We start from the raw sequence: 25,599 nt of genomic DNA, 5'->3' as shown, positions 1-25,599 counted from the left end.
AATTTCTTTGCATCCTGATCACTATACCTCTCTCCTTCAACTTAATAGCAGCCATCTTGAAGCCATCTGAAAAAAAAAAAAACAGGCTTGGCTGTGAAGAAAGCACCCTTAAAGTGATCTTTGCTGTTGTGATGAAACTGCCTGTTTAAAGAGAAGTCTTAACGGGCTTTGGTTGCTGAAAGCCTTTATTCCATGTTTTCACTTACTCTTTGAAGTTCAAAACAGAAGACTCCACATTTCTGGACTCATTCTATTTCTTTTCATTTCTGCTCTTGAACCAGCACATTTTTGCCTGAACTCAGCTCTTCCTTGTACTGACTTGCTACACAACGCCAGAAAGAGCCATGGTGCACTAACTTTGGGTTTACCAACCTCTATTCTGGGAGCTACAGGCTCAGTAGACACATTGTTCACCAAGTAATTGAGGACAACAGTTTATGAAATTATTTGGTACTATATAATATGGGTCTTCATATTTTCAGCCTCCAGTATCAATTTTCTTGCCTTCTGCTGCAGTGCTACATATTTTAGAATTTATTTTTAACCTCAGGGTACTAGTGCAAAGGACTAAATTTTTTATTAATTATGGAACACCAGCTGCTGTACAAATAAATCCAAGGATTTTGATGGCTCAACACAATACATGTTTGTTTTCATTGAAATAGTGCTGGGTGGTGAGCAGGTGGATGGGGGTCCCCCTCCACACAGTCATTCAAGGATTCAGAATGTCAAAAGCAACGCCACCTTCAGAACATGGTTTCTAAGGTTGCCCTCGGGACCATGTCCATTCTAGCCAGTCAGAAAACTAGAAGGGCAGGGCTGAGCTCTGGTAGGTTTGTGAGTCTGAGAACATTTTTCCACTCATGCCACTGGCCAGAGGTCAGTCCCATGGCTCCATTTATATGGAAGGGGCTGGTCAGAGAGTGGGGGTTGTATTTCTCCCACGGGGTTATTCCATGGAAGGGAGAGAACCAAATTTTTTTTAGCAAACAGTTAACTGATCTCCCACCGTTTAAACAAAAAATATAAATAGTATGAGCTTGCAGCTCTCTCTACCCTCTGAGCCCCTTCTCTAATGAATTGTTTGGATCCACTGGAATGAGAGGATCTGTCAGGATGTTGTTGTGGGCTTGAGGTGAGAGGACCTTTCTCATCTAGTTCCATGTGGGAAGGAGGCCTGGAAGGAACAGGCAGGGTACCTTTAAATAACTGTCTCCATCTGTGAACCCACCTCACACCCTGCAAAGAAGCATAGCTCAGGTAACAATACTTCTCAGACTGAGAAATTACTAACTGCTGGTTTTTAGGATGTTTTTCAAGCAAGATAATTGAAAAGCTGAACCACTCTGCTCTTTGCTTCCCTGTGTGAGAGTGGGCAGAGGGACGGATGGAAGGAGGCAGGGACCCGGAACAACTGCTGATGCGGTGGGACACTTTTTCCCGATAATTATGCTTCACTTGAATCACAGTGCATAGGATGTGGGCAATTTGCTCCAGCTAATGGTTCATGTGGGATAGGTATTGCCTGATACAGAGGCAGGGGTTGGAACAGCCACTCTGGGGGCCAGCAAAGCCAGTTTTATGGAAGAAGCTGTCTTTGTTAAAAACCAAACCCAGTCAACATGGGGGCTCTCCAGCAGCAGACTCAACACCAGCTACACTTTTCTGAAATCCAGGCAGTCAGAAAAGCCCCTGGCACCGTCAGCCTAACACTGAAGCAGAGAAAATGAAACTGAAGCCATGTTTGCAGAATGTGGATTTTTTGTGGTTTAGGACAAACAGCTGACTATCTACTCAGACCAAATGACCCTAATCAAATCAACCCACAGAGATGAGGTTCTGGTTTACACAAAAGGGAGGCGGTTTGCTCACCATTTAAAATAATTCCTTCCTTTCTATACATTTTTTTTCATTAAGATCTGACTCCTGGTGCATTTAAAATATAGTGCAGTACATACTCAGCTTGTCAAGGGTAAGCAATTGTGTAAAGTGTGGCATATCTGTAATGGTGTACGGTCCCAGTAATTCCCTAGGCTCCAGGGCTGAGGGCAGCCCAGCTGTCGCTCCCACAAACAGGTGGTGTAAAACAATAGCTCTAGTGAGCCGACTCGCTTTCCAAACCCTCTAGCAGACAAGCACCCAGCCAGAGTGCCAGTGAGAAGCACAGGCCACCACTCTGCCCGGGTTCACACCAGCTCCGGTAGCCCATGGAGCCCTGGCCTCTCTTCCTGCTCTTTAGCCTTTGCTCAGGTAAGTGCTGGGGTCAGGGGTGGGGAGAGGGCTCTCCTTTGAGGCTAAAGTACTGGAGGCCCCCAAATCAAAGTCTTGCTTCTTTGATGAGACCACAGAATGGCAGAGCCTCCCCAGCCAGAGGCTGCTCTGTCAGTTTCTTCCTGATGTTAGCTTGATTGAGTTTTTGGATAAAGATTTTTAGTTTGCGTTATCTAATTAAAATAGAAACTGCCTGGTCAAAGACTTCAAGGTAGACACGCATGTCTCTCCCTCCATCATGCCTGGCAGCCAACTCATCCCTCTGAACACTCTGCACCACTTGTAGGACCTGGACCTCTTGTGGATCATGGTAGTGTCCTGGGGTTCATATTTAAACAACTATAGATACTTAGAACAGTGCCTTATAATCACAAACAACGGAGTTAACAAGTCCCTTTACTGCTGCAGGAGAATTCTAATAATAAAGAGGACTGATTGACAGCTACATGTGCTGGAGATAGAAACCAGTTAATAATCATAACTAAACTCTCTCCACAGAGACAGAAATATTTTGTAATTTTTTCAAAATTTCTGAAGTTAAAAAAAATTCCATATGAATGCATTCCTATCTACTTTTTTTTTTTTTTTTTAAAAAGGATGTTACTATATATAGGTTTGGGTTTGAATTGAAACTATAAAACCTTGCACAGCATTTGACCTGCATTCTACTCTGGAATGTGTCCTAACACAGCAGCTGAAACACCATCCTGAATCCCAGACTTCCGCTAGAGGGAAACAGGAGATGTTTGCTGATTGCTTCACATAAAAGTTTACTGGTGATATTATCCCAACTGAGAAACAAGGTGGCTGACATCCTGTGATTTTTCATTTCCAATATTGCTCTGAAAAACACAGGCCTTCTGGTCAAGAGGCAAAAGCTTTATTATTAATTTTTTTCAATAGCAGAGTTGAGTGAAAGAGCCTAAACTCAGATAAATTATATCCTGTGGGATTTGGACTCTATCCAACCAAAGCTAGCCTGGTGTGTGGGGGTGTGTGTGTGTGTGCGCGTGCGTGCGCGCGTGCGTGCCCGCAAAACCACACTCACAGAAAAATTCTTAAATGATATGCTTTAATGTAAACATCCTTAAGAGATCTCTTAGGATTTTGGTTATTGCTAACCAAAAATGCATGATTAGCTATTAAAGAAGTATGTGATATGTATTTAGGTCAAATCTCGAGTTTGCTGGCATCGATTTCCATGGGTGTTTTATAGAAATTTAGAGTTAGATCAGGCAGTCCAACATCCTCAATTTTTTATTACAAGGAAACTAAAGCTGACCTGCCCAAGGTCACTTAATTTATACATTTTGGAATGTGGTCAGTTGGAGACTTGGTTTATTACATGCACAGTCAGAAAACACAGCCTGAACTAGCCAAAGGTAGCAAGAGATACAGAATCAGGTTAAGATAATAATGATCTATGGGACTAGTAACAGTTCAAAATTTCTTTTGCCCAGCCCAGGGAGCTATTTCCTACATACAAATACAAATGGAACCAGTGTGGTACAAAAGGAACACTTTGAAATTGTGGTTGAGTTTCCCTTCTTAGAATCAGTCCTTTGTGGACAAAATTGTCATTTATATCCGGGACCCTTTTCCTGTGTTAGCTTAAAACAGCGTGATCTCTGTTCTATTTATACAGCACTTTTCATTTCAACTTTTTCTTCTCTTTGCCTCTGGAATCCCAAGCACTTCATTGCCATCTTTCTTATGGCATATCACTTTCCAACTTGTTCACAGTTATTTGCGTAAATGACAAATGTCAATCTCCATGAGGGTAGGAAGAAGGATTCACTTTTGAACATCTCAAAGCTCCCAAAACAATGCTTTGCTTACAGTAAATTGTCAACAAATATTTCATGAATAAATTAATGTTACCATCATCTGAATAAAGATTACAAATATAATCTTGCTAAAAAGGGAAATTTGACATTATTTAATTTTCTATCTGCATATTTGTTTATTTACACCCTACCTTTTTCCAAAAGTATTTACTGTGATTCATTGAATCTGTGAAGAACTAATCGAACTCTCCAGGCCATATTGGAGTTGGGAAGAGAATCATAGAGTTCTGACTTTGAGCCCTGTGAGTTTTCTATCACTCTATCCTGCTTTGGGGAAGAAAAAAGAAAAGAATACCAATGAACCAATCTAAGAACTGAAGCCCTCCTTCCTTAGAAATTCCTTATGGAAGGAACAGGCACCTTGTTATTGGCTAGGGTGGGAGAGGTGGAGGTGACTGTCGCTGAAATGCTGATTATGTCTGCTTCTGTCATCCTCCCCTTCCTCTTAGTGGGCCATAGGGTTGGTCTGCATAGTTCTCCTGCTACATAATGCTGACCATCTGCTCTGCCCTCTGCTTTCTAGTATGTTCTTCCTGTCAAACTGGAGTGAACAGTCATTTAAAAATAAGCAGCCCAAGGCAAGGCCAAAGCAAAAGCTTCAAATTCAGTGGCCAAGGCGCTCAGTAATCCATTCCAGTCTGCACCCCCACTATGGGCTGAATGAGGCCCAGGATAGAAAATGCATGGAGGACGGAAGGATTATCAAGTCCCAGGGGCTCAGTGGGGTGGATGCAAAAATGGAATCTTCAAACAACATATTCCCTTCAAGAGTCCTCAAATGCAGGTGGCTTTAGAGAAATGTCATGTGAAATCTCTGCATGGTTGGGCACTGAGTGCCCTTGGAACATTTTGGGTTCAGAAAACATGTGAAACTAGCCAGGTGAGGTGGCTCTTGCCTGTAATCCCAGCACTTTGGGAGGATGAGGTTGGTGGATGGCTTGAGCTCAGGAATTTGAGACCAGCCTGAACAACGTGGCAAAACCCCACCCCTACAAAAAATACAAAAATTAGCTGGGTGTGGTGGCGCGTGCCCAGGTAATTTTTGTACTTTTTATAGAGATGGGGTCCCAGCTGCTTGGTTGGGGGAGGCTGAGGTGGGAGGATTGCTTGAGCCTGGGAGGTCAAGGCTGCAGTGAGCTGTAACTGAGCTACTGCACTGCAGCCTCAGCAATAACCTGCGGAAAGGGGAGATCTGGTTACGTGAATGAAGGCAAATGGATCGTGTGTCTACTTCCTCTCCCAGCTCTGAACACACAGTCCCCAACCCACGGAAGGCTTGAGTTACAAAGATCCTTCATAAGACACTTGTGATTTGGAACACATTTTCTCATAGGAATAGTGGCACTTGCAGTTCTGAGTTTCCAGGACAGCTCACAACACACTGTTAGTATCAAGAATTAGTGCAGAAGCTCAGCGCAAAATGACAGGATTCTAATCTGAGCTTTGCCCTTGCTAGTCACATGACCTTGGACAAGTGGTCCAACCTCCCTGAATGTCAGGTGAGGATGTCTGTCCTCCTGCTTCATCTGTGGCTGATGAAGATTGAAAAGGGCTGTAGATAGAAAAGGGGGCCGTGGGTTCTGAGAGTATTAGATGATACTGCTCTCTATCCTGAAGGAAAATGTAGTAAAGATTCCTTGGAATTGCTTGTGTTCCAACTAGGAGCCCCAAACCCACGTCAACAAAGCACAGTTTTCACTCTATTTTAACAACTTAACTGGGAAGTGTACCTGCCAGCAGTGGTATTTTTAAAAATCGTGGTAAAATACCCATTTCATAAAATTTACCATTTTAACCACTTTAAAGTATACAATTCAGTGGCATTAAGTACATTCACATGTTCTATGACCATCACCACTATCTATTTCCAGAACGTTTTTATCATCCCAAAGGGAAACATCAGGCACATTAAGGAGTCCTACCCCATCCCTCTCTCCCCCCAGTCCCTGGTAACTCCTGCTCTGCTTTCTCTCTGTATGGATTTACCTATTCTGGATACTTCATGTAGATGCAATCATACAATATTTGCCCCATTGTGTCTGACTTCTTTCACTTAGCAAAATGTTTCCAAGCTCCATCCATGTTGTAGCATGTGTCAGTACATCATTCCTTTATTCCTTTTTCATGTCTGAATAATAGTTCATCGTAGGGGTATACCATAATTTGTCCATCCATTTACCTGTTGATGGACACTTGCGTTGTTTCCACCCTTTGGCTATGGTAAATAATGCTGCTGTTCTTTTGGGTGTGGACCTAGGAGTGGAATTGCTGGATCGTATGGTAACTGTGTTTAACTTGTTGAGGAACTGCCATTTTACATTCCTACCAGCAACATATGAGGTTCCAGTTTCTCTGCAACCTCCCCACCCCTTATTATTTTCCACTTGTTAATTATGACCACTGTACTGGGTTTGAACCAGCATCAATTTTGGCTGTTCATGGCATCAAGAGATCTGACACAGCCAGTCCAAGATTTCATTACACTGCTCTGAAACACTGAGATTGGCTTTTTTTGTGGGCTTTTTTTTCGTGTGTGTGTGTGTGTGTGTGTGTACCTGGCAAACTTGATTCAGCCAGGCTGTATGAAGGAATGTTGCCTGTCCAAAGTACAAGTGTTGTGATTACCTGGCACACCCCACTGTCACCGGGTAAGGGACCACAACAGCAACTGTAATTGGAAAAAAACAAGGCAATAACCACTGCATTTGGGAGCCTTTCAACAAGGAGGCCTGTATGCCTTCTGTTAGAAGGAACTGAGGCTTATGCCTCAGTTCCTCATGTTCATGTGTTTGGAGGGTGGGGAGCAGAATCTGACAGTGTGGGTGTCATCTGCTGTCTCAGCTGGCCTCGTCCTGGGCTCCGAACATGAGACCCGTCTGGTGGCAAAGCTATTTAAAGACTACAGCAGCGTGGTGCGGCCAGTGGAAGACCACCACCAGGTCGTGGAGGTCACCGTGGGCCTGCAGCTGATACAGCTCATCAATGTGGTGAGACAAGAGCACTGGGGGCCTGCCCACACACCCACACCTCTCACCCCTGGGTTTCCTCCCTTGGGGCCCCTCTCTCCCCCATAAAAATGATCCTTATTTTTTTTCCAGGATGAAGTAAATCAGATCGTGACAACCAATGTGCGTCTGAAACAGGTAACTTAGCCAGATAATTGCATGTATGTCGTTTTTATTCACCCTGAAATTAAACCTGGGCCCAGAGGAAATCAATATGAGTAACAGGGATATATACCAAAATGTTGAAAGTAGATATTTTGAGATGGTGAAAGCATGGATCCTGTTTGGTTTTGGTTTTGCTTTTTTTTTTTTTTTTTTAAACTTTAGGGCTTTTTCTGTGTGTATTAGTTTGCTAGGGCTGCCATAACTATGTGGCTTAAACAACAGAAATTTATCATCTCATAGTTCTGGAAGATAGAAGTCCAAAGTCTAGGTATTGGCAGGGTTGGTTCCTTCTGAGGGCTGTGAGGAAGAATCTGTCCTAGGCCTCTCTCTTCAGCTTGTAGATGACTGTCTTTATGTTCAGATGGCGTCCTTCTTGTGTATGCGATACATATATGTATGATATATATGAATATATATGTATATTTAAATACATGTGTATATATATATATCTTTAAATTCCCTCTTTTTATGAAGACACCAGTCATATTGAATGAGAGTCTATTTTAATGACTTCATTTTAACATAATTACCTCTGTAAAGAACCTGTCTCCAAATTAGGTCACGTTCTGAAATACTGGGAGTTAGGGCTTCAGCATGAATTTTAGGGGGACACAATTGAACCCATAGCATTGTGCTTTCCAGCTTTGCTGCAATGGGCACATACAGGTGGAGTACCCCTTTCCCAAAATGCTTGGGACCAGAAGTGTTTCAGATTTTGGATTTTTTTTTTATTTTGAAATATTTGCATATACTTACCAGTTAAACTTCCCAAATCTGAAAATCTGAAATTCAAAATTCTCCAATGAACATTTCCTGCGTGTCATGTTGGTGCTCAAAAAGTTTTGGATTTTGGAGCATTTTGGATTTCGGAGCATTTTGGGTTTCAGATTTGGGATCCTCAACCTGTATTACTTTTCTTTTGAGACAGAGTCTCACTCTGTCGCCCAGGCTGGAGTGCAATGGCACGATCTTGGCTCACTGCAACCTCTGCCTCCCAGGTTCAAGTGATTCTCCTGCCTCAGTCTCCCAAGTAGCTGGGTATACAGGCACCCACCACCACGCCCGGCTAATTTTTGTATTTTTAGTAGAGACGAGGTTTCACCATGTTAGCCAGGCTGGTCTCGAACTCCTGACCTCAGGTGATCCACCGGCCTCAGCCTCCCAAAATGCTGGGATTACAGGCATGAGCCACCACACCCAGCCTTTACTTTTATAATGTAAAAAAATATATGGTACTTTTTAAAAATGATGCTGCCTGCTTGAGGAAAATGTTCACACTAGGGTCTTTCTCCTTTTCTGGGGGTGGACAGAGTGACATGGTAGATCTGCCACCCCCCAGCTGCGTGACTTGTGGGGGGTTCCTTTGTTTTCTCATCTGCAGAATGAGATCAGTAATCACCCTCCCCTCACGGGATTGTTGTGAGGACTAAATGAGTTAATATAGGTAAGGTGTTTGAAACAGTGTGAGCACGTTGTCAGTGCTATACGTTTGCTGTTCTTATTTACTGAAGTGAAAGCTGAATTCTGAATCCAACTTTTCTTATGGAAGCACAATTTCTGTCAGTAATGAATTCCCATGCATGTCAGGGCTCTTGATAACCTTAGATTTTAAAAAGTGTTTTTGGCTTTTTAATTAGCTGTATGTCTTTGTTTCTAGCAATGGGTAGATTACAACCTAAAATGGAATCCAGATGACTATGGCGGTGTGAAAAAAATTCACATTCCTTCAGAAAAGATCTGGCGCCCAGACCTTGTTCTCTATAACAAGTGAGCAAATTGCATGGGCGGCGGAGGGCGCTCCCGGGGCAGGTGGAGTAAAGTGCCCTGATGGAAGGGCTGCGCGCTCGGAATGCTTCTCACCACTGCTAATGTTAAATCACCCAGGACGGTGGCTCACACCTGTAAACTCAGCACTTTGGGAGGCCACGGTGGGAGGATTGCTTGAGGCCAGGAGTTTGAGATCAGCCTGGGCAACACAGCAAGACAATGTTTCTACAAAATTAAAAAAGTAAATCACTGTAAACCAAGAGCCAAATTGACGGGCTAGGGGTGCCATATGGTGTCTCATGACTTAAAGAGAAAGGATTACTGCAGCCAAACTGAATCCAGGCTGAGGGTGGGGGACATTTGATCCCTGAGAGCCCCTGAAGCATGTGTGGCAACTTTCCAAGGCACCCAAACGTCCTATCGCTGAGTTCCTTGGAGTCTAGTATTCTCCCTACCAAATATTTCTGAGCCTCCTGGGGTTGTTACTCATCACATCCTGAACAGCTTCCTGACACCCACTGCTGCTGTTGGCCTGGGACGCCTTCACTGCCCGTCCACTGGGCCCCACGACAGACTGCATGTTGTGAAATTATATTATTCAAGACGTTCTGGTCTAATGACACGTTCATTAGCATACGCCCTTCATTTGTCAGGAAATGCTCGTTTCAAAAAGCATCCTTCCCAGGCAAGAGCATGCAACACCGGCCCGGAGGATTTATGGTCTGACATTATACAACATGTGTCGGGGGTCCACAAGCTGTGTGTCCTAGCAGACTTAGGGAAGGTGACAGGGCTAGTGGATGAAAACGATACCTTTTAAGGCAGGCCCTTTCAAGCTTTGATTTTCTGCCACACGTTGTCCAATTATACTTGGGGTTCAAGCTTGAGCCAAATTATCCGATCATTTGTGTAATCTTTTTGGACAAATGGGCTGATAAAGTATCTTTCAGTTTCTCTTCCAGTAGGAATCTGAGAAGAGCAATTAAAATCCTTTGGTTCTTTTGCCAAACTCACTCAGGCTCACCCTGGTGAGGAGAGAACGCTGTTTTATTGCTTATTGGGAGAGACTAAGACAACCCTATGACTTTCTGCCCTTTGGGGCTGCTTTGGGCGGGTCCAACGCCACATAGTTTTCCAGGTAAAGAGCCCACTTCAGTCCCAAGGAAAAACCAATGGGAAGAAAACCTCTTGATTTATGACACGAGGGACTAACATATGCCATGATGTCCCTGAAATCCCACTGAAACAGATCCCATCCCACCCATTCAACACCTATTCTAACACCCTGCCGTCTGCTAAATCCCTTGAACACAGACTGTTGTTTACCGAAAGGGTAAGTTGTCCACTGAACAAGGCCGGCAGAAATGGCTTGTTTTGTTTTTGTAGAACCTCCCATGGTGTCTGTCTTTTTAAAAATAATAAATCATTGCCAACATTTGAAAACCAAGAAACATCACATTAAAATCTGTTTTTCAGCCTCTCTAGAAAAATCCAACATTTAAACTTCCAGATTTTTTTTTTTGAGACAAAGTCTCTGCTCCGTTGCTCAGGCTGGAGTGTTATGGTGTGATCATAGCTCATTGCAACCTTGAACTCTGGGGCTTGAGCAATCCTCTGCCTCAGCCTTCCAGGTAGGTGGTACTACAGGTGCGCACCACCCTGCCTCTCTAATTTTTAAAGAAAATTTAGTAGAGGTGAGGTCTCGCTGTTGGCCAGGCCGGTCTTGAACTCATGGACTCAAGCGATCTTCCTGCCTTAGTCTCCCAAAGTGCTGGGATTACAGGCATGAGCCACTGTACCTGGCAAAATCTGGCAATTTTTGATTTAAAGAAATCTACGTTTCGCCGGGCGCAATGGCTCACGCCTGTAATCCCAGCACTTTGGGAGGCCGAGGCGGGCTGACCACAAGGTCAGGAGATTGAGATCATCCTGGCTAACATGGTGAAACCCCGTCTCTACTAGAAATACAAAAAATTAGCCGGGCGTGGTGGTGGGCGTCTGCAGTCCCAGCTACTTGGGAGCTGAGGCAGGAGAATGGCGGGAACCCGGGAGACAGAGCTTGCAGTGAGCCGAGATGGCGCCACTGCACTCCAGCCTGGGAGACAGAGCAAGACTCCATCTCAAAAAAAAAAAATCCAGGTTTCCAGCTTCTGAGGAAGAATCCAAATCTGGCAAGATTGGGCCTTCATTCCCACATGGGCGCCTCGGGGGACACTGCAAGGTGGCAACTTCCTGTCAGGAGAGAGGGGCGCTCTGTTCAGCAGTGTCACCCTGCACTCATTCCTCACCTGCCTGGCGCTGGAGGTATCTGAGTTTGTGAGTCCACCCCAGTGAGCTCTAAATCGTTCTTTAAAAAGTAGTAGGCCGGTCAGGGATGGTGGCTCACTCCTGTAATCCTAGCACTTTGAGAGGCCAAGGCAGGCGGATCACTTGAGGTCAGGAATTCAGGGCCAGCCTGGCCAACATGGTGAAACCTAGTCTTTATTAAAAATACAAAAATTAGCCGAGTGTGTGGTGGGCACCTGTAATCTCAGCTACCTGGGAGGCTGAGGCAAGAGAATTGCTTGAGCCTGGGAGGTGGAAGTTGCTGTGAGCCAAGATTGCACCATTGCACTCCAGCCTGGGCGACAAAACGAGATTCCATCTCAAAAAAAAAAAAAGTAGTAGGCCCCTTCCCTAACCCGCTTGTCACAGTAATGAGTCGCTGGAGGTGTTTTATGTAAAATTCCTGTGTTTTTTTTTCCCCAACATAGTACATCAGGGAGGTGATAGATGAAGATTAACATTACAAACACTTGTGAGGGCTGGAAAAATAACCTGGGATGCAGTGGACCCATGTTACCTGTTATTTCTTTAAAACTGTGGGTTCCCACATTCTTTCCCAGATACTCAGATTCAGGGTTTACTTAGAGGGTGTGCAGAACTCTGTATTTTTAACAAGCACCGCAGTGATTCTTATTATCAAATTTGGGAAACATTGCAATAGATAAAAAGTGACACTGCCCGAAAGAGAGCTTCTATAATTAGCACCTGAATAATTAACAGCTGTCTCCTGTTAACATCCCCAAGCAGAATGGAAGGCTCATCTGTCACTTGGAGCCATTTTCCTCTTTTATCCCAATTGTAGTGCAGATGGTGACTTTGCTATTGTCAAGTTCACCAAAGTGCTCCTGGACTACACTGGCCACATCACATGGACACCTCCAGCCATCTTTAAAAGCTACTGTGAGATCATCGTCACCCACTTTCCCTTTGATGAACAGAACTGCAGCATGAAGCTGGGCACCTGGACCTATGACGGCTCTGTCGTGGCCATCAACCCGGTAGGTGGTGGCCACATATGATAAGGGTGGTTTCAGGAAAAGTGTGATTCGGGTCTCCAACTTTTCCTTGGACAATCATAGGCTCTCAGTACCAGTTAGAACTTAGGAACCATCCAGTTTGATGGTTCAAGTTGTTTGGGAAGGGAGAACTAAATGGGAGCTTAAATTAATTTGCTACGCCCAGGCTGAGTCTCAAGAATTTTGATGTAATGGGCCTGGGGTGGCGGTAGGGCATCAATATGTTTTAAAGCTGCCAGGTGACTTGAATGTGTAGCCAAAATGGAGAATGCTGCTAGTCCAAACCCCCTTATGTCATAGGAAAGGAATCTAAGACCCCAAAGCAGTAGTGCCCCAGAGTCCCTCCTGGGTGTGTGACCCACAGAGCTGGAATCTGTGGCCTTGTCACTGCTGATTACAAAACGCTGCCCCTCATCAGGGTGACCTGCCTGGGATTTCCAAACCTCATTTCCTTTCTCAGGAAAGCGACCAGCCAGACCTGAGCAACTTCATGGAGAGCGGGGAGTGGGTGATCAAGGAGTCCCGGGGCTGGAAGCACTGGGTGTTCTATTCCTGCTGCCCCGACACCCCCTACCTGGACATCACCTACCACTTCGTCATGCAGCGCCTGCCCCTCTACTTCATCGTCAACGTCATCATCCCCTGCCTGCTCTTCTCCTTCTTAACTGGCCTGGTGTTCTACCTGCCCACAGACTCAGGTGGGTGTGGTTGCCATGACTGCTGCTGCTGACGCTGATGGGTCTCGTGCTGCTATTTTGGGGAAGCCAGAAATAATCATGTGCTAACAAACAGGCAGATCGACCCGAACCATCATCATTAGGAGGGTGCATTTGCTGAGTGAGCGTGCGCAGTGGTGAGAGTCACTGTGAGTGGAGCTCACAGCTGGGGCAGACATCCCGAGCGGCAGGGAGTTGAACGTGACCCTCAAGATGCACACTGTAGCTCAGGCTGGTTAAAGTACATTAACCACCAGTACCTATTTGCTGAATACCAACTGTGTGCCCAGAAGTGTGCTGGGTAAGGTGTGTGATCCCAGACACTTCTCATGCCACTTCCACGATGAAGTCACTTTCTATATACTGACTAATCCTGGTCTTGCTCCTTTACCCACTGCTAACCACTTGAAGATAGATTTTGCGTATCTCTTTTCCAGATGGTGGCATCTTCACACACAAGACCCCACTTCCCAAGTGGCCATTCTTTCTCACATATCAGCCTAGACAACTTACTTACCTCCTACTGAGTAATCATATCTGTGACATAATTTTATCAAACAACAACAATCCACCAGAAAGGAGGAAAGCGTACACATCTGCCTGCCAGCAAGTCACTATTCATAAACAACTTATGGCAGACAAGTATGAAAAAAAGAAAGATGCTACAGACAGACCTCAAGCTTCTGACAGGTAGCAATTTTTATCAAAATGACTTAAAAAAAAAAACCCACAAAAGTTTAAATCCAACTTGCCAACTAGGAAAAAAGATCATTCATTTACTCATTCAGTGGATATTTATTGAACAAATATGATGTGGCAGATAGACCGCAGAGAATAAGACAGAAAGTGCCTCACCCCGCAGAGTGCATGTTTCAGTGACTGCATTTGGGGTTTCATTTTTTTTTTGTTTTGAGACCAGGTCTCACTCTGTTGCCCAGGCTGCAGTACAGTGGCATGATCACGGCTCACTGCAGCCTCAACCTCCTGAGCTCAAGTGATCCTTTCACCTCAGCCTCCTGAGTAGCTGGGACTACAGGCATGTGCCACCACACTCGGCTAATTTTTGTTTTTTTTGTAGAAACGGGGTTACACCATGTTGCCAAGGCCAGTCTCGAACTCCTGGGCTCAAATGATCTGCCCACCTCGGCCTCCTAAAGTGCTGGGATTACAGGTGTGAGCCACTGTGCCTGCCCTGCACTCGTTTTTAAACAAATTATCACAAACACTATTTTTTTCAACTTTCTAATCAAATGAAACTTTTCTTTACATTAAAATATAAATAAATAGAGATGGAGTCTTGCTATGTTGCCCAGGCTAGTCTCAAACTCCTGGCCTCAAGTGATCGCCCCTGCCTTGGCCTCCCAAGGTGTTAGGATTACAGGCATGAGCCACTGCACCAGGCCCTCAAATGAAACTTTTTAAAATAAAAACACTGTTGGGGCATTATGGGAACTAACAAGAGTCTCTATAAACATTAAATGATTTGCGCTTGAAAAGCACTTAGGGGCCAGACGCGGTGGCTCACACCTGTAATCCCAGCACTTTGGGAGGCCAAGGCGGGTGCATCACTTGAGGTCAGGAGTTCGAGACCAGCCTGGCCAACATGGTGAAACCCCATCTCTATTAAAAATACAAAAAATTAGCCAGGTGTGGTGGCATGTGCCTGTAATCCCAGTTACTTGGGAGGCTGAGGCAGGAGAATTGCTTGAACCCTGGAGGCGGAGGTTGCAGTGAGCCGAGATGGCACCACTGAACTCCAGCCTGGGCAACAGAGTGAGACTCCATCACAAAAAAAAAAAAAAAAGAAAGAAAGAAAAGCACTTAGGACAAAGATTATGCTTGATAAATATTGGCTATTATTATTATCATTATTATTAATCAAGAAATTTTATACAAGCAGACAAATATTTTGTATTTGTAATTGTATTCTTTTTCACTTTGAAAGGTTTTCCTACCTACCAGGTAGAATTGACAATTTCTTGTTTGCATCCACTCTGTATCCTATACATACATACATATTCTATACATATTCCAGCATCTGGAAGCAGCCAGTAGGGGACAGCTTCATCATTGAAAGCAGGGTAACACAAGGGTTTCCAGCAGCACCAAAAGCAAGGCCAGCCCAGGGAAAGTCCCTCCCAGAGCTTCTCTACTGCATCTAGGTGGTCAAGCCTCACAAAAATACCTCAGTGCCATTCAGACCCTGACCTTCCTGCTGCCAAGTTTGCCCAGCCAAAACCCTCCTGAGATCAAAGGGTCTGCAGAAAAGAGGTGGGGGCTGGGGAAATCCCTGCTCCCTTAGTATGCAAAACAAAACAAGAAATAAGTGAGAAGACAAACTTCCTCTTATATGAAAATGCGACAGTGAGTGGTGTGAAACCACTGTATCAGAAGATCACTCAGGATGCCAAGGAGAACTCCTTAGCCTTTAGGATTTTGTCCTTTTCCTGGGTTTTGGTCTTACAGCTTGCTCCCTTAATAACAGAAAGATACGTGTACTTCTGGGCTGCCCATTCATCTGCTGGGTAATAAGTAGGCCAGGGGTGGTTCAGTTTCATGATGTTTAATGCATCCTGCTGCAGAAGGGAAATGCCACACCGAGTCCAGCTTATCCACCCAGAACTCCTTTCAGTTCCCTGGGTTCCACCAAGAATCAGAAATCTGGAGCATGAGATGAAATATTGTTCCATTTTCTGCTTGGCAGCCTCTAATGGAAATGCTTGCCACTGGCTGCTGTCAGAAAAGTTAAGGTAGGTCGGTTACATAGGAAATTCTGTAGAAAAAAATGCTTTGAGATTTCCCAGAATAATGCTTTGAGAACATGTCGGTCACATTCCTGTTACCCTTGGGTTTCAGTGGTGAATTAGTTTGCTTGGGCTGCCACACAAAACACCATAGACTGTGAGGCTTAGATAACAGAAATGTAATTTCTCACAGTTCTGGAGACTGGAATTCCAAGATCAAGGTGCCAGCACAGTTGGTTTCTTGTGAGGCCTCTCTCCTTGGATTGTAATGGCCATCTTCTTCCTGTGTCCCACGGCCTTCCATCCATGCATCTGTGTCCTAATTCCTCTCCTTATAAGGACACCAGTCATACTCGATTACTCACTACCCCATATCACCTCGTTTTCATTTAATTACCTCCTTAAAGTCCCTGTCTTCAAATACAGTCACATTCTGAGGTCCCAGGACTCAGGACTTCCACATATAAATGGTGGGGTGGGAGGAACACTGCAGCCCAACCCAGATGGGTAGTTGTGGGATTTTTTTTTTTTTTTTTGTCTTTCCAGGGGAGAAGATGACTCTGAGCATCTCTGTCTTACTGTCTTTGACTGTGTTCCTTCTGGTCATCGTGGAGCTGATCCCCTCCACGTCCAGTGCTGTGCCCTTGATTGGAAAATACATGCTCTTCACCATGGTGTTCGTCATTGCCTCCATCATCATCACTGTCATCGTCATCAACACACACCACCGCTCACCCAGCACCCACGTCATGCCCGACTGGGTGCGGAAGGTGAGTGGGGAGGCCCCTGCAGACTCCACACGGGGGCACATCTACAGGCCTCCCCTTCCAGGAACCAATGGGTTTCTAGCTAATACTTGGGGCTATTTAGGAACTGAGTTTTTTTGGGGGCTTCAGAGAATTTTTGGAAGGAACTTTCTTTGGCCTCTTTTTAGGAATAAATAACTCCTGTAGCCTTCCCAGAGAGAAAAGAAAAACAGAATTAACAAAGCTCATTCCAAATTCAAGTTTAAAGAATCTCTTTGATTAGAGAAGATGAACAAACGGCTGCTTTTTATTGAAATGCCGTGAAATTTTCGCGATTTCTTTCGTATGTCTTCCAATTTGTGAACAGACTGGATTATTTTTTGCTGGTGAGATCATCTGTTGAGAATAGAATGAATAGAATGAGGGCTAGAGATGGGAGGGTTCCTGATGAGAGAGGGTCAAAAAGTGAGTTTTAGTGAAGGACTTGGTCTCAAATATTTACGTTACTGAATTTAAAAATTTAACATTTCAAATATGTCTTTCTTTGACAAAACTTTACAGAGACACTGAAGTCCAGGATCTTTTGTGCAGAATGTAAAATATTTGTCAGGAATTGAAAAAAGAAGCTACTGCTCACAACGTACTCTTTTAAGAGGAGAGTAAGAGTCCCTGTTTCTGTAAAGGCTGATAGATGACTGCTGGCAATACCTGTACTGCAGTTTCTTCAGGAAAAAGAAACAGAAGAAAACAATCTAGCTGTTTTATGGGATATATTTGAAGTGGAGGGGCCCCTTCTTTAACCATTTGATCCTGGTGACACATTGCTAAGGCATTTTCCACACCTGTAGGGGATTCTGAAGCTTTTAAGCTCATGGGTGGCCCCAGGTCGATGACTGCACATGGGCTCCCTCCAGTGGCGAACTTCTCACATTACAGAATCATCACTGTTAACCATAGTCATTTCACAGGACCCGGGATACAGAAGGATCTTTGAAAAAATCTAGTATAGTTCTTTTGTTTTAAGGACAAGAGGCTGAAGCCCAGAAAAACTGAATGACTTGCCCCAAATCACATCGATAATTCAAAGACAGAGTTTTATGCTTGCCTCGTGGACAATAATTCTCATGCATGGATTTCTTTTTTATGTTAGGTTTTTATCGACACTATCCCAAATATCATGTTTTTCTCCACAATGAAAAGACCATCCAGAGAAAAGCAAGACAAAAAGATTTTTACAGAAGACATTGATATCTCTGACATTTCTGGAAAGCCCGGGCCTCCACCCATGGGCTTCCACTCTCCCCTGATCAAACACCCCGAGGTGAAAAGTGCCATCGAGGGCATCAAGTACATCGCAGAGACCATGAAGTCAGACCAGGAGTCTAATAACGTAAGCTTTGTGGCTTGAAATCCATGCCTCTGGGTTTAAATGGCCAAATGCATGAACACAGATGGTGAGTGTGACTTGACAAGTAGGTGGCATACAACAGGCAGCTACTGACCTAACATGAACCCTGATGACCACCTCTAGACCACCTTAGTAACTTACCACTTTGTAAATAATCTATTCAAAAAATAAAGATGATGTCAGCCAAGGGATGGGAGGACTTTGAGATCTACAAATTGAAGGGCCCATAGACGATGCAAAGCACAAATGTTGTGGGTCCAGAAACCACCTTAGGGAGACTCTGTCTAACATTTTCCTCTCTCCCAGGCGGCGGAGGAGTGGAAGTACGTTGCAATGGTGATGGACCACATACTCCTCGGAGTCTTCATGCTCGTCTGCATCATCGGAACCCTAGCTGTGTTTGCAGGTCGACTCATTGAATTAAATCAGCAAGGATGAGCAGCAAGTGAGCTGAGCCTAGCTCTGCCCCAGAATCTACCAGAGCAGAGAAGGGCAGGAGAGGAAGATTTGTCTACTTGCTACACCCGCACTTATCAACCGTATTATATTCCATACTTATTATTGATGATAAGATTTACCTTTATGTAAGTTTATGGCCTTGAAGTGTTTTCATGTTGCTTCTCCCTTTAGTTCTGCTATCTCCCTGAAGAGTGAACCCTCTTTAGTAAATGAAACTAATCACTAAAAAAATTGTTCATTTCCAGTGTCTGGAAGAGTTTTTCCCAGGATAACCGAGGTTTTCTGTTGCACTGTCATTGCTGTTATATTTATATGTTTACTTATTTTGTCTAACCACGAGACCACTAGGGAGTTGCTGATGTTCTTTTTTAAATGAAGTGTATTTTTTGCTTAAGAGTCAGTTTTGTACCTATTAAGAAAACTCCATCTACCAGTCCTAAAGGGATAAGGCATTTGATTTGGAGAGAGAGGAAGCAGTAGAAATGAAATAAACTAAAATGCAAACTGCTTCAAAAATTCATGGTTTTTTTTTTTGTTTGATTGTTTTTTGATACAGGGTCTTACTCCTATCACCCAGGCTAGAGTGCAGTGGCCTGATCTCGTCTCACTGCAGCCTCCACTTGCCAGACTCAGGTGATTCTCCTACCTCAGCCTCCCGGGATAGCTGAGACTACAGGGGCATGTCACCACACCCAACTAACTTTTGTATTTTTTGCAGAGACAGGGTTTTGCCATGTTGCCCAGACTGATCTCGAACTCCTGGGCTCAAGTGATCCACCCATCTTGGCCTCCCCATGTGCTGGGATTACAGGTGTGAGCCACTGCCCTTGACCAAAAAAATCCATGTTTTAAAGCAGATTTCTAGACCTGAGAAGTCAGAGAAGGTTTACCAGTCTCATATGGCACCTGGGCTTGATGAGGGTTTGAAGGGAAACAAGTCCAAACAGTAGGGCCTAGGCACTATGGAAATTGTCTTGCCTGTATGGGTTTACTTCATCCTCATCCCCTTCATGAAATCCTAGAATGTCCCTATTTTACAAATAAGAAAATTGAATTTCAGGGAGGTTAAGTTCTTTGCTCAAACTAGAAGAACTGAGATTTGAATCCAGACTTTGAGATTCCAAAGCAACTCCAGAGTGGGTCAGTTCATCTGTTCACTGGCTCTCCCAGCCACCCCTGGCTCCATCTAGGCCATCCTGTAACTCTGCTCAGTGTTGTCAAGAATTTCATTCTTAGCAAAAAACCATCTTTCTGTCTTCCCAATTAAAATTCATGCCTTCCACCCGCCACCAGCCTTTATTCCAATCATGTTTGGGGTTCAAGTCCTATAAATGAAACCAGAAATGTATTATGCATCATCACCATTTCTAAAATTCTGAAGTAAGTAGAAGAGAAATTGATTTCTTTTCACATTGTAAACTTTGATCCACAGTATAGTTTACCCAAGAACTAGAAACTGTGCAGCTACAGGCCAGGCTTAGTTGATGGCCTCCAAATTACCGCAAACCAACTGTATTTGTCAGGGTTCTCCAGAAACACAGAACCAATAAGATATGTGTATGTATCACAGTTTCTAGTTGTTGGGTAAACTATATTATGGATTAAAATTTACAAGATGAAAAGAAATGATATACATGAGAAATCATAAATATATCTGTGAGGCTGAGAAGTCCCACAACAGGTTGTCTGCAAGCTGGGATTCCGGTAGCATGGCTCAGTTCAAATCTGAAGGCTTCAGAACCAAAAAAGCCCATGGCATAATTCTCAGTCCATGGCTGAAGGCCCAAGAACCCAGAGGGAACATCAGCCTAAGTCCTGGAGTCCAAAAGCCGGACAGCCTGGAGTTCTGATGTCCAAGGGCAAGAGAAGGAGGGTGTCCCAGCTCCAAGAAGAGAGACATGAGTTTGCCTTTCCCCTGCCTTTTTGTGTTCTATCTGGGCCCCCAGCCAAATGGATGGTGCCCACCCACATTGAGGACAGATCTCCCCCACTCAGTCTGACTGACACATCAGACTCCTGTGGAAACAAATACACCCAGAGATGATGTTTTACCAGTTCTCTAGCTATGCCTTAATCCTGTCAAGTCAACACCTAAAATTAACCATCACAAACCCACCCCTTGTCAACTTGGCACCCATACCCATCTCCTTAAACCATACTTGGTCTCCAAATAAAGACAGTAACAAGGTAATAGTTCACCCAGCTTGATACAGCTATCCTGCAATCAACCAAAAATGCATTAACCCCTGCCCCAGAAAGGAGGTCAAGTCCTTGATTGATGTTTACTCTTCCCGTGAGATCCCATAACTTAAATATTATGATGTAAAATTAACAATACTTCAATATTGATATAAAGTCAATATCTTATGTTACATAAGAGAGAGGAATGAAAACAAAGATATTTGCTTAATATATGTATATATACATACAAATATATTTTTAACAAATCGGAGGAAACACTCATGACAATTACGGTCCTCATTTCTGTAACTGGTTATGTGGTCATAGCTGGTATTTGTAACTACCTCCTTCCACTACCTATTCTGTATTCCCTTTGCCTCCAGCAAGCACCTCAGCTGGTCATGGCACCTTGTGGGGTGACCCACGCTTTCATTCCTGAAGGGTCTGGGCCATTTGTAGTCAGTCCTGCCTGAATTGGGTTGCAATTTCCCATTGACCTTAATCACAGGGTATGCTAATGCTGAAAGATGCCCCAAGGGATCTCCTGTATTCCAGACATACTCTTACTTACCTGCATTGTGGAGTGGTAGCCCAATGTCCTTTTGGAAGTCTGGTTAATCACCCCAGCCTATACTCACGGCACCCCAGCCTGTCCACTCAGGGCATGAGGAGCTCGAAGTGGCCAGGTGGCAGTCTTAACTCCCAGTTCAATGGAATCATTGTTGTGTCTCCTGGTGGAAGCATTCCTCCCTCTGAAACTAGGAACTTTAGGCCAGCAGAGCATTAAGTTGTGCAAATGGGAAGCAAAAATTTTACTAGTGGATCAGCAGGGATAATGATGAGTGGTGTCATTCCCATTTTCGCCCCTTGATTCCTGAGCCCACAAATCCTGGTTATGGGAGAAACAGGACCATATACTAGACACTGATTCAGAGCATATACAGCCTTCTGGAGAATCTTGCCTCAGCCCTGCAAAATGCTGTCACTTAGCTGGTGCTGTAACTGCAATGTCAAAAGGCCATTCCATTGTTCTATAAAGCCAGCTGATTCAGGATAATGGGGAAGATGGTAAGACCAGTGACTTCAATGAGCATGAGCTCATTGCCACATGTCTTTGGCTACGAAGTGAGTTCCCTGGTCAGAGTCAATGCTGTATGGAATATCATGATGATGGATAAGGCATCTATAAGTCCACAGATGGTAGTTTTGGCAGAAGCATTGCATGCAGGAAAGGCAAATCCATATACTTATGTCTATTCCAGTGAGTGTCAGTATTGTAGTACTCAGTAAGTGTCTATTCCAGTAAAGACAAAATGCTACCTTTTCTATGATGGAAGAGGCCCAATGTAGTCAAGTTGCCCCCAGGTAGCTGGCTGATCACCCAGAAAACAGTGCCATACTGGGGCTCATCATTGGTCTCTGATGCTGGCAGACTGGGTGTTCAGTGGGTGTCTGCAATCAGGTTGACCTCGGTGAGTGGAAGTCCACGTTGCTGAGCCCACGCATAACCTCCATCCCTGCCACCATGGCCACATTGTTCATGAGCACATTGGACCATGTCAGGGGTGTCTGGGGAAAGAGGCTGACTAATATCCACAGAAGAAGTCATCCTATCCAACTGATTATTAAAGCCTTCCTCTGCTGAGATCATTTTGGTGAGCATTTACGTGGGACAAAAATATCTTCACACCCTTTGTCCACATGAGAGGTCTATCCACATACCTCTTCCCGGATTTCTTTGTCATCAATTTTCCAATCATGTGCCTTCCAAATCTCTGACAATCCAGCCAAACCATGGGATACAGCCCATGGATCAGTATATAATCACACGTCTGGCCATTCTCCTTCTATGCAAAGTGCATGGCCGGGTGCACTGCCTGAAGTTCTGCCCACTGAGAAGATTTCCCTTCACCAGTGTCCTTCAGGGATGTCCCAGAAAGGGGCCATAGAGCTGCAGCTGTCCACTTTCAGCTGGTGCCCGCATATTGTGCAGAACCATCTGTGAATCAGGACCTGGTCTCCTCTTCCTCTTCAGCTGATCATAGGGTACTTCCCATGAGGCCATGGGTGCAGGTGGGGAGAGAGAAACCACGGGCATTTGGGCCACTTCATGTAACTTACTTGTGTCTGCAGGGCCTGCTTGGGCCTGATCATGCATATACTACTTCTAGTTAATGATGGAACACTGCTGTGTACACCCAACTTTATGGGTTGGTAGATCAGGTAACACCCAGTTCATGATAGCCAGATCAGGTTGTGTGGTAACTTGGTGGCCCATGGTCGAGCATTCAATTTCTACTAAAGCCAAGAGTTATCTGTCTAAAGGAGAGTACTTATCTGCAGATGATGGCAGGGCCTTGCTCCAAAATCTAAGGGTCTCTGCTGTGATTCTCCTCTACCCTCCCTATCTGCCACTGACCCCTCAAGCACCATGGGATCTGCTGGATCATATGGCCCCAAGTGGCAGAGCAGCTTGCACAGCAGCCATGACCTGTTGCAGAGCCTTCTCCTGTTCTAGATTCTACTGAAAACTAGCAGCTTTTTTAGTCACTTGGTAAATGAGCCTGAGTAACACACCTAAATGAGGAATCTGTTGGCTCCAAAATCCAAGTAGGCCCACTAGGCAGTGTGCCTTTTTCTTGACTGTAGAAGGGGCCAGGTGCAACAACTTAACCTTCACCTTACAAGGGATACATCAACAGGCTCCATACCACTGGATTCCTAGAAATTTCAGAGGTAGAAGGCCCTTAAATTTTGATTGGATTTATTTTCCACCCTCTGACATGCAAATTACTTACCAACAAGTCCATAGTAGTTGCTACTTCATGCTCATTAGGTCCAAGCAGCATAATGTCATAAACATAATGGATCTACTCCTAAGGTGGAGTAGATCAAACCAAACTCAGACACCAATCTCCTCTGGAAACCCCCTCACAGCCACACCCAGAAGTGGTGCTTCACCAGTCCTCTAGGTATTCCTTAGTCCAGTCAAGTTGACACCTAAAATTAACCATCACAGCAGGGTATAGGCAGGTAGTTGGACTTTAAGGTTTTAATGGACTAGAATCAAATGCTGCATTTTCTATTTGCTAGCTGTTTGACCTTGAAGAAAGTTAATTAACCTTTCTGAGCCTCAGTCTCCGCATTTGTTAAAGGACCTTCATTGACTTCTTTTATTTTATTATTATTATATTTTAAGTTTTAGGGTACATGTGCACAATGTGCAGGTTTGTTACATATGTATACATGTGCCATGTTGGTGTGCCACACCCATTAACTCATCATTTAGCATTAGGTATATCTCCTAATGCTATCCCTTCCCCCTCCCCCCACCCCACAACAGTCCCCGGAGTGTGATGTTCCCCTTCCTGTGTCCATGTGTTCTCATTGTTCAATTCCCACCTATGAGTGAGAACATGCGGTGTTTGGTTTTTTGTCCTTGCGATAGTTTACTGAGAATGATGGTTTCCAGTTTTATCCATGTCCCTACAAAGGACACGAACTCATCATTTTTTATGGCTGCATAGTATTCCGTGGTGTATATGTGCCACATTTTCTTAATGCAGTCTATCGTTGTTGGACATTTGGGTTGTATACCAATCACAGACAAACAGAGAGCCAAATCATGAGTGAACTCCCATTCACAGTTGCTTCAAAGAGAATAAAATACCTAGGAATCCAACTTACAAGGGATGTGAAGGACCTCTTCAAGGAGAACTACAAACCACTGCTCAATGAAATAAAAGAGGATACAAACAAATGGAAGAACATTCCATGCTCATGGGTTGGAAGAATCAATATCGTGAAAATGGCCATACTGCCCAAGGTAATTTATAGATTCAATGCCATCCCCATCAAGCTACCAATGACTTTCTTCACAGAATTGGAAAAAACTACTTTGAAGTTCATATGGAACCAAAAAAGAGCCCGCATCGCCAAGTCAATCCTAAGCCAAAAGAACAAAGCTGGAGGCATCACGCTACCTGACTTTAAACGCTACTACAAGGCTACAGTAACCAAAACAGCATGGTACTGGTACCACAACAGAGACATAGATCAATGGAACAGAACAGAGCCCTCAGAAATGATGCCGCATAGCTACAACTATCTGATCTTTGACAAACCTGACAAAAACAAGAAATGGGGAAAGGATTCCCTATTTAATAAATGGTGCTGGGAAAACTGGCTAGCCATATGTAGAAAGCTGCAACTGGATCCCTTCCTTACACCTTATACAAAAATTAATTCAAGATGGATTAAAGACTTATATGTTAGACCTAAAACCATTAAAATCCTACAAGAAAACCTAGGCAATACCATTCAGGACATAGGCGTGGGCAAGGACTTCATGTCTAAAACTGCTGTCTTTTTGTTGGTCTGTGCCCTGCCCCCAGAGGTGGAGCCTACAGAGGCAGGCAGGCCTCTTTGAGCTGTGGTGGGCTCCACCCAGTTCCAGCTTCCCGGCTGCTTTGTTTACCTAAGCAAGCCTGGGCAATGGCAGGCGCCCCTCCCCCAGCCTTGCTGCTGCCTTGCAGTTTGAACTCAGACTGCTGTGCTAGCAATCAGCGAGACTCCGTGGGTGTAGGACCCTCTGAGCCCATTGTGGGATATAATCTCCCGGTGTGCCGTTTTTTAAGCCCGTCGGAAAAGCGCAGTATTAGGGTGGGAGTGACCTGATTTTCCAGGTGCCGTCTGTCACCCCTTTCTTTGACTAGGAAAGGGAACTCCCTGACCCCTTGTGCTTCCCGGGTGAGGCAATGCCTCGCCCTGCTTTGGCTAGCACATGGTGCGCTGCACCCACTGTCCTGCGCCCGCTGTCTGGCACTCCCTAGTGAGATGAACCCAGTACCTCAGATGGAAATGCAGAAATCACCCGTCTTCTGCGTCGCTCATGCTGGGAGCTGTAGACCAGAGCTGTTCCTATTCGGCCATCTTGGCTCCCTCTCCTC

At 44.5% G+C, this 25,599-nt stretch overlaps 1 protein-coding gene across 1 annotated transcript; it reads left to right on the top strand.

Moving 5' to 3' along the window:
* The first annotated feature begins 1,984 nt into the window (after window positions 1–1,984).
* CHRNA1 (cholinergic receptor nicotinic alpha 1 subunit) lies at window positions 1,985–18,985 on the top strand. Its single transcript, XM_055287824.2, has 9 exons — window positions 1,985–2,250; window positions 6,960–7,105; window positions 7,217–7,261; window positions 8,946–9,055; window positions 12,183–12,378; window positions 12,857–13,094; window positions 16,403–16,626; window positions 17,753–17,992; window positions 18,317–18,985. Exons 1-9 carry the CDS (start codon window positions 2,208–2,210, stop codon window positions 18,446–18,448), a joined length of 1,374 nt encoding a protein of 457 aa, XP_055143799.1. The 5' UTR covers window positions 1,985–2,207; the 3' UTR covers window positions 18,449–18,985.
* The last annotated feature ends 6,614 nt before the right edge of the window (window positions 18,986–25,599 follow it).

This window comes from Symphalangus syndactylus, chromosome 8 (assembly GCF_028878055.3).
Source record: "Symphalangus syndactylus isolate Jambi chromosome 8, NHGRI_mSymSyn1-v2.1_pri, whole genome shotgun sequence".
Lineage (NCBI taxonomy): Eukaryota > Metazoa > Chordata > Mammalia > Primates > Hylobatidae > Symphalangus > Symphalangus syndactylus.
This window is presented reverse-complemented; position numbering and strand designations above follow the sequence as displayed.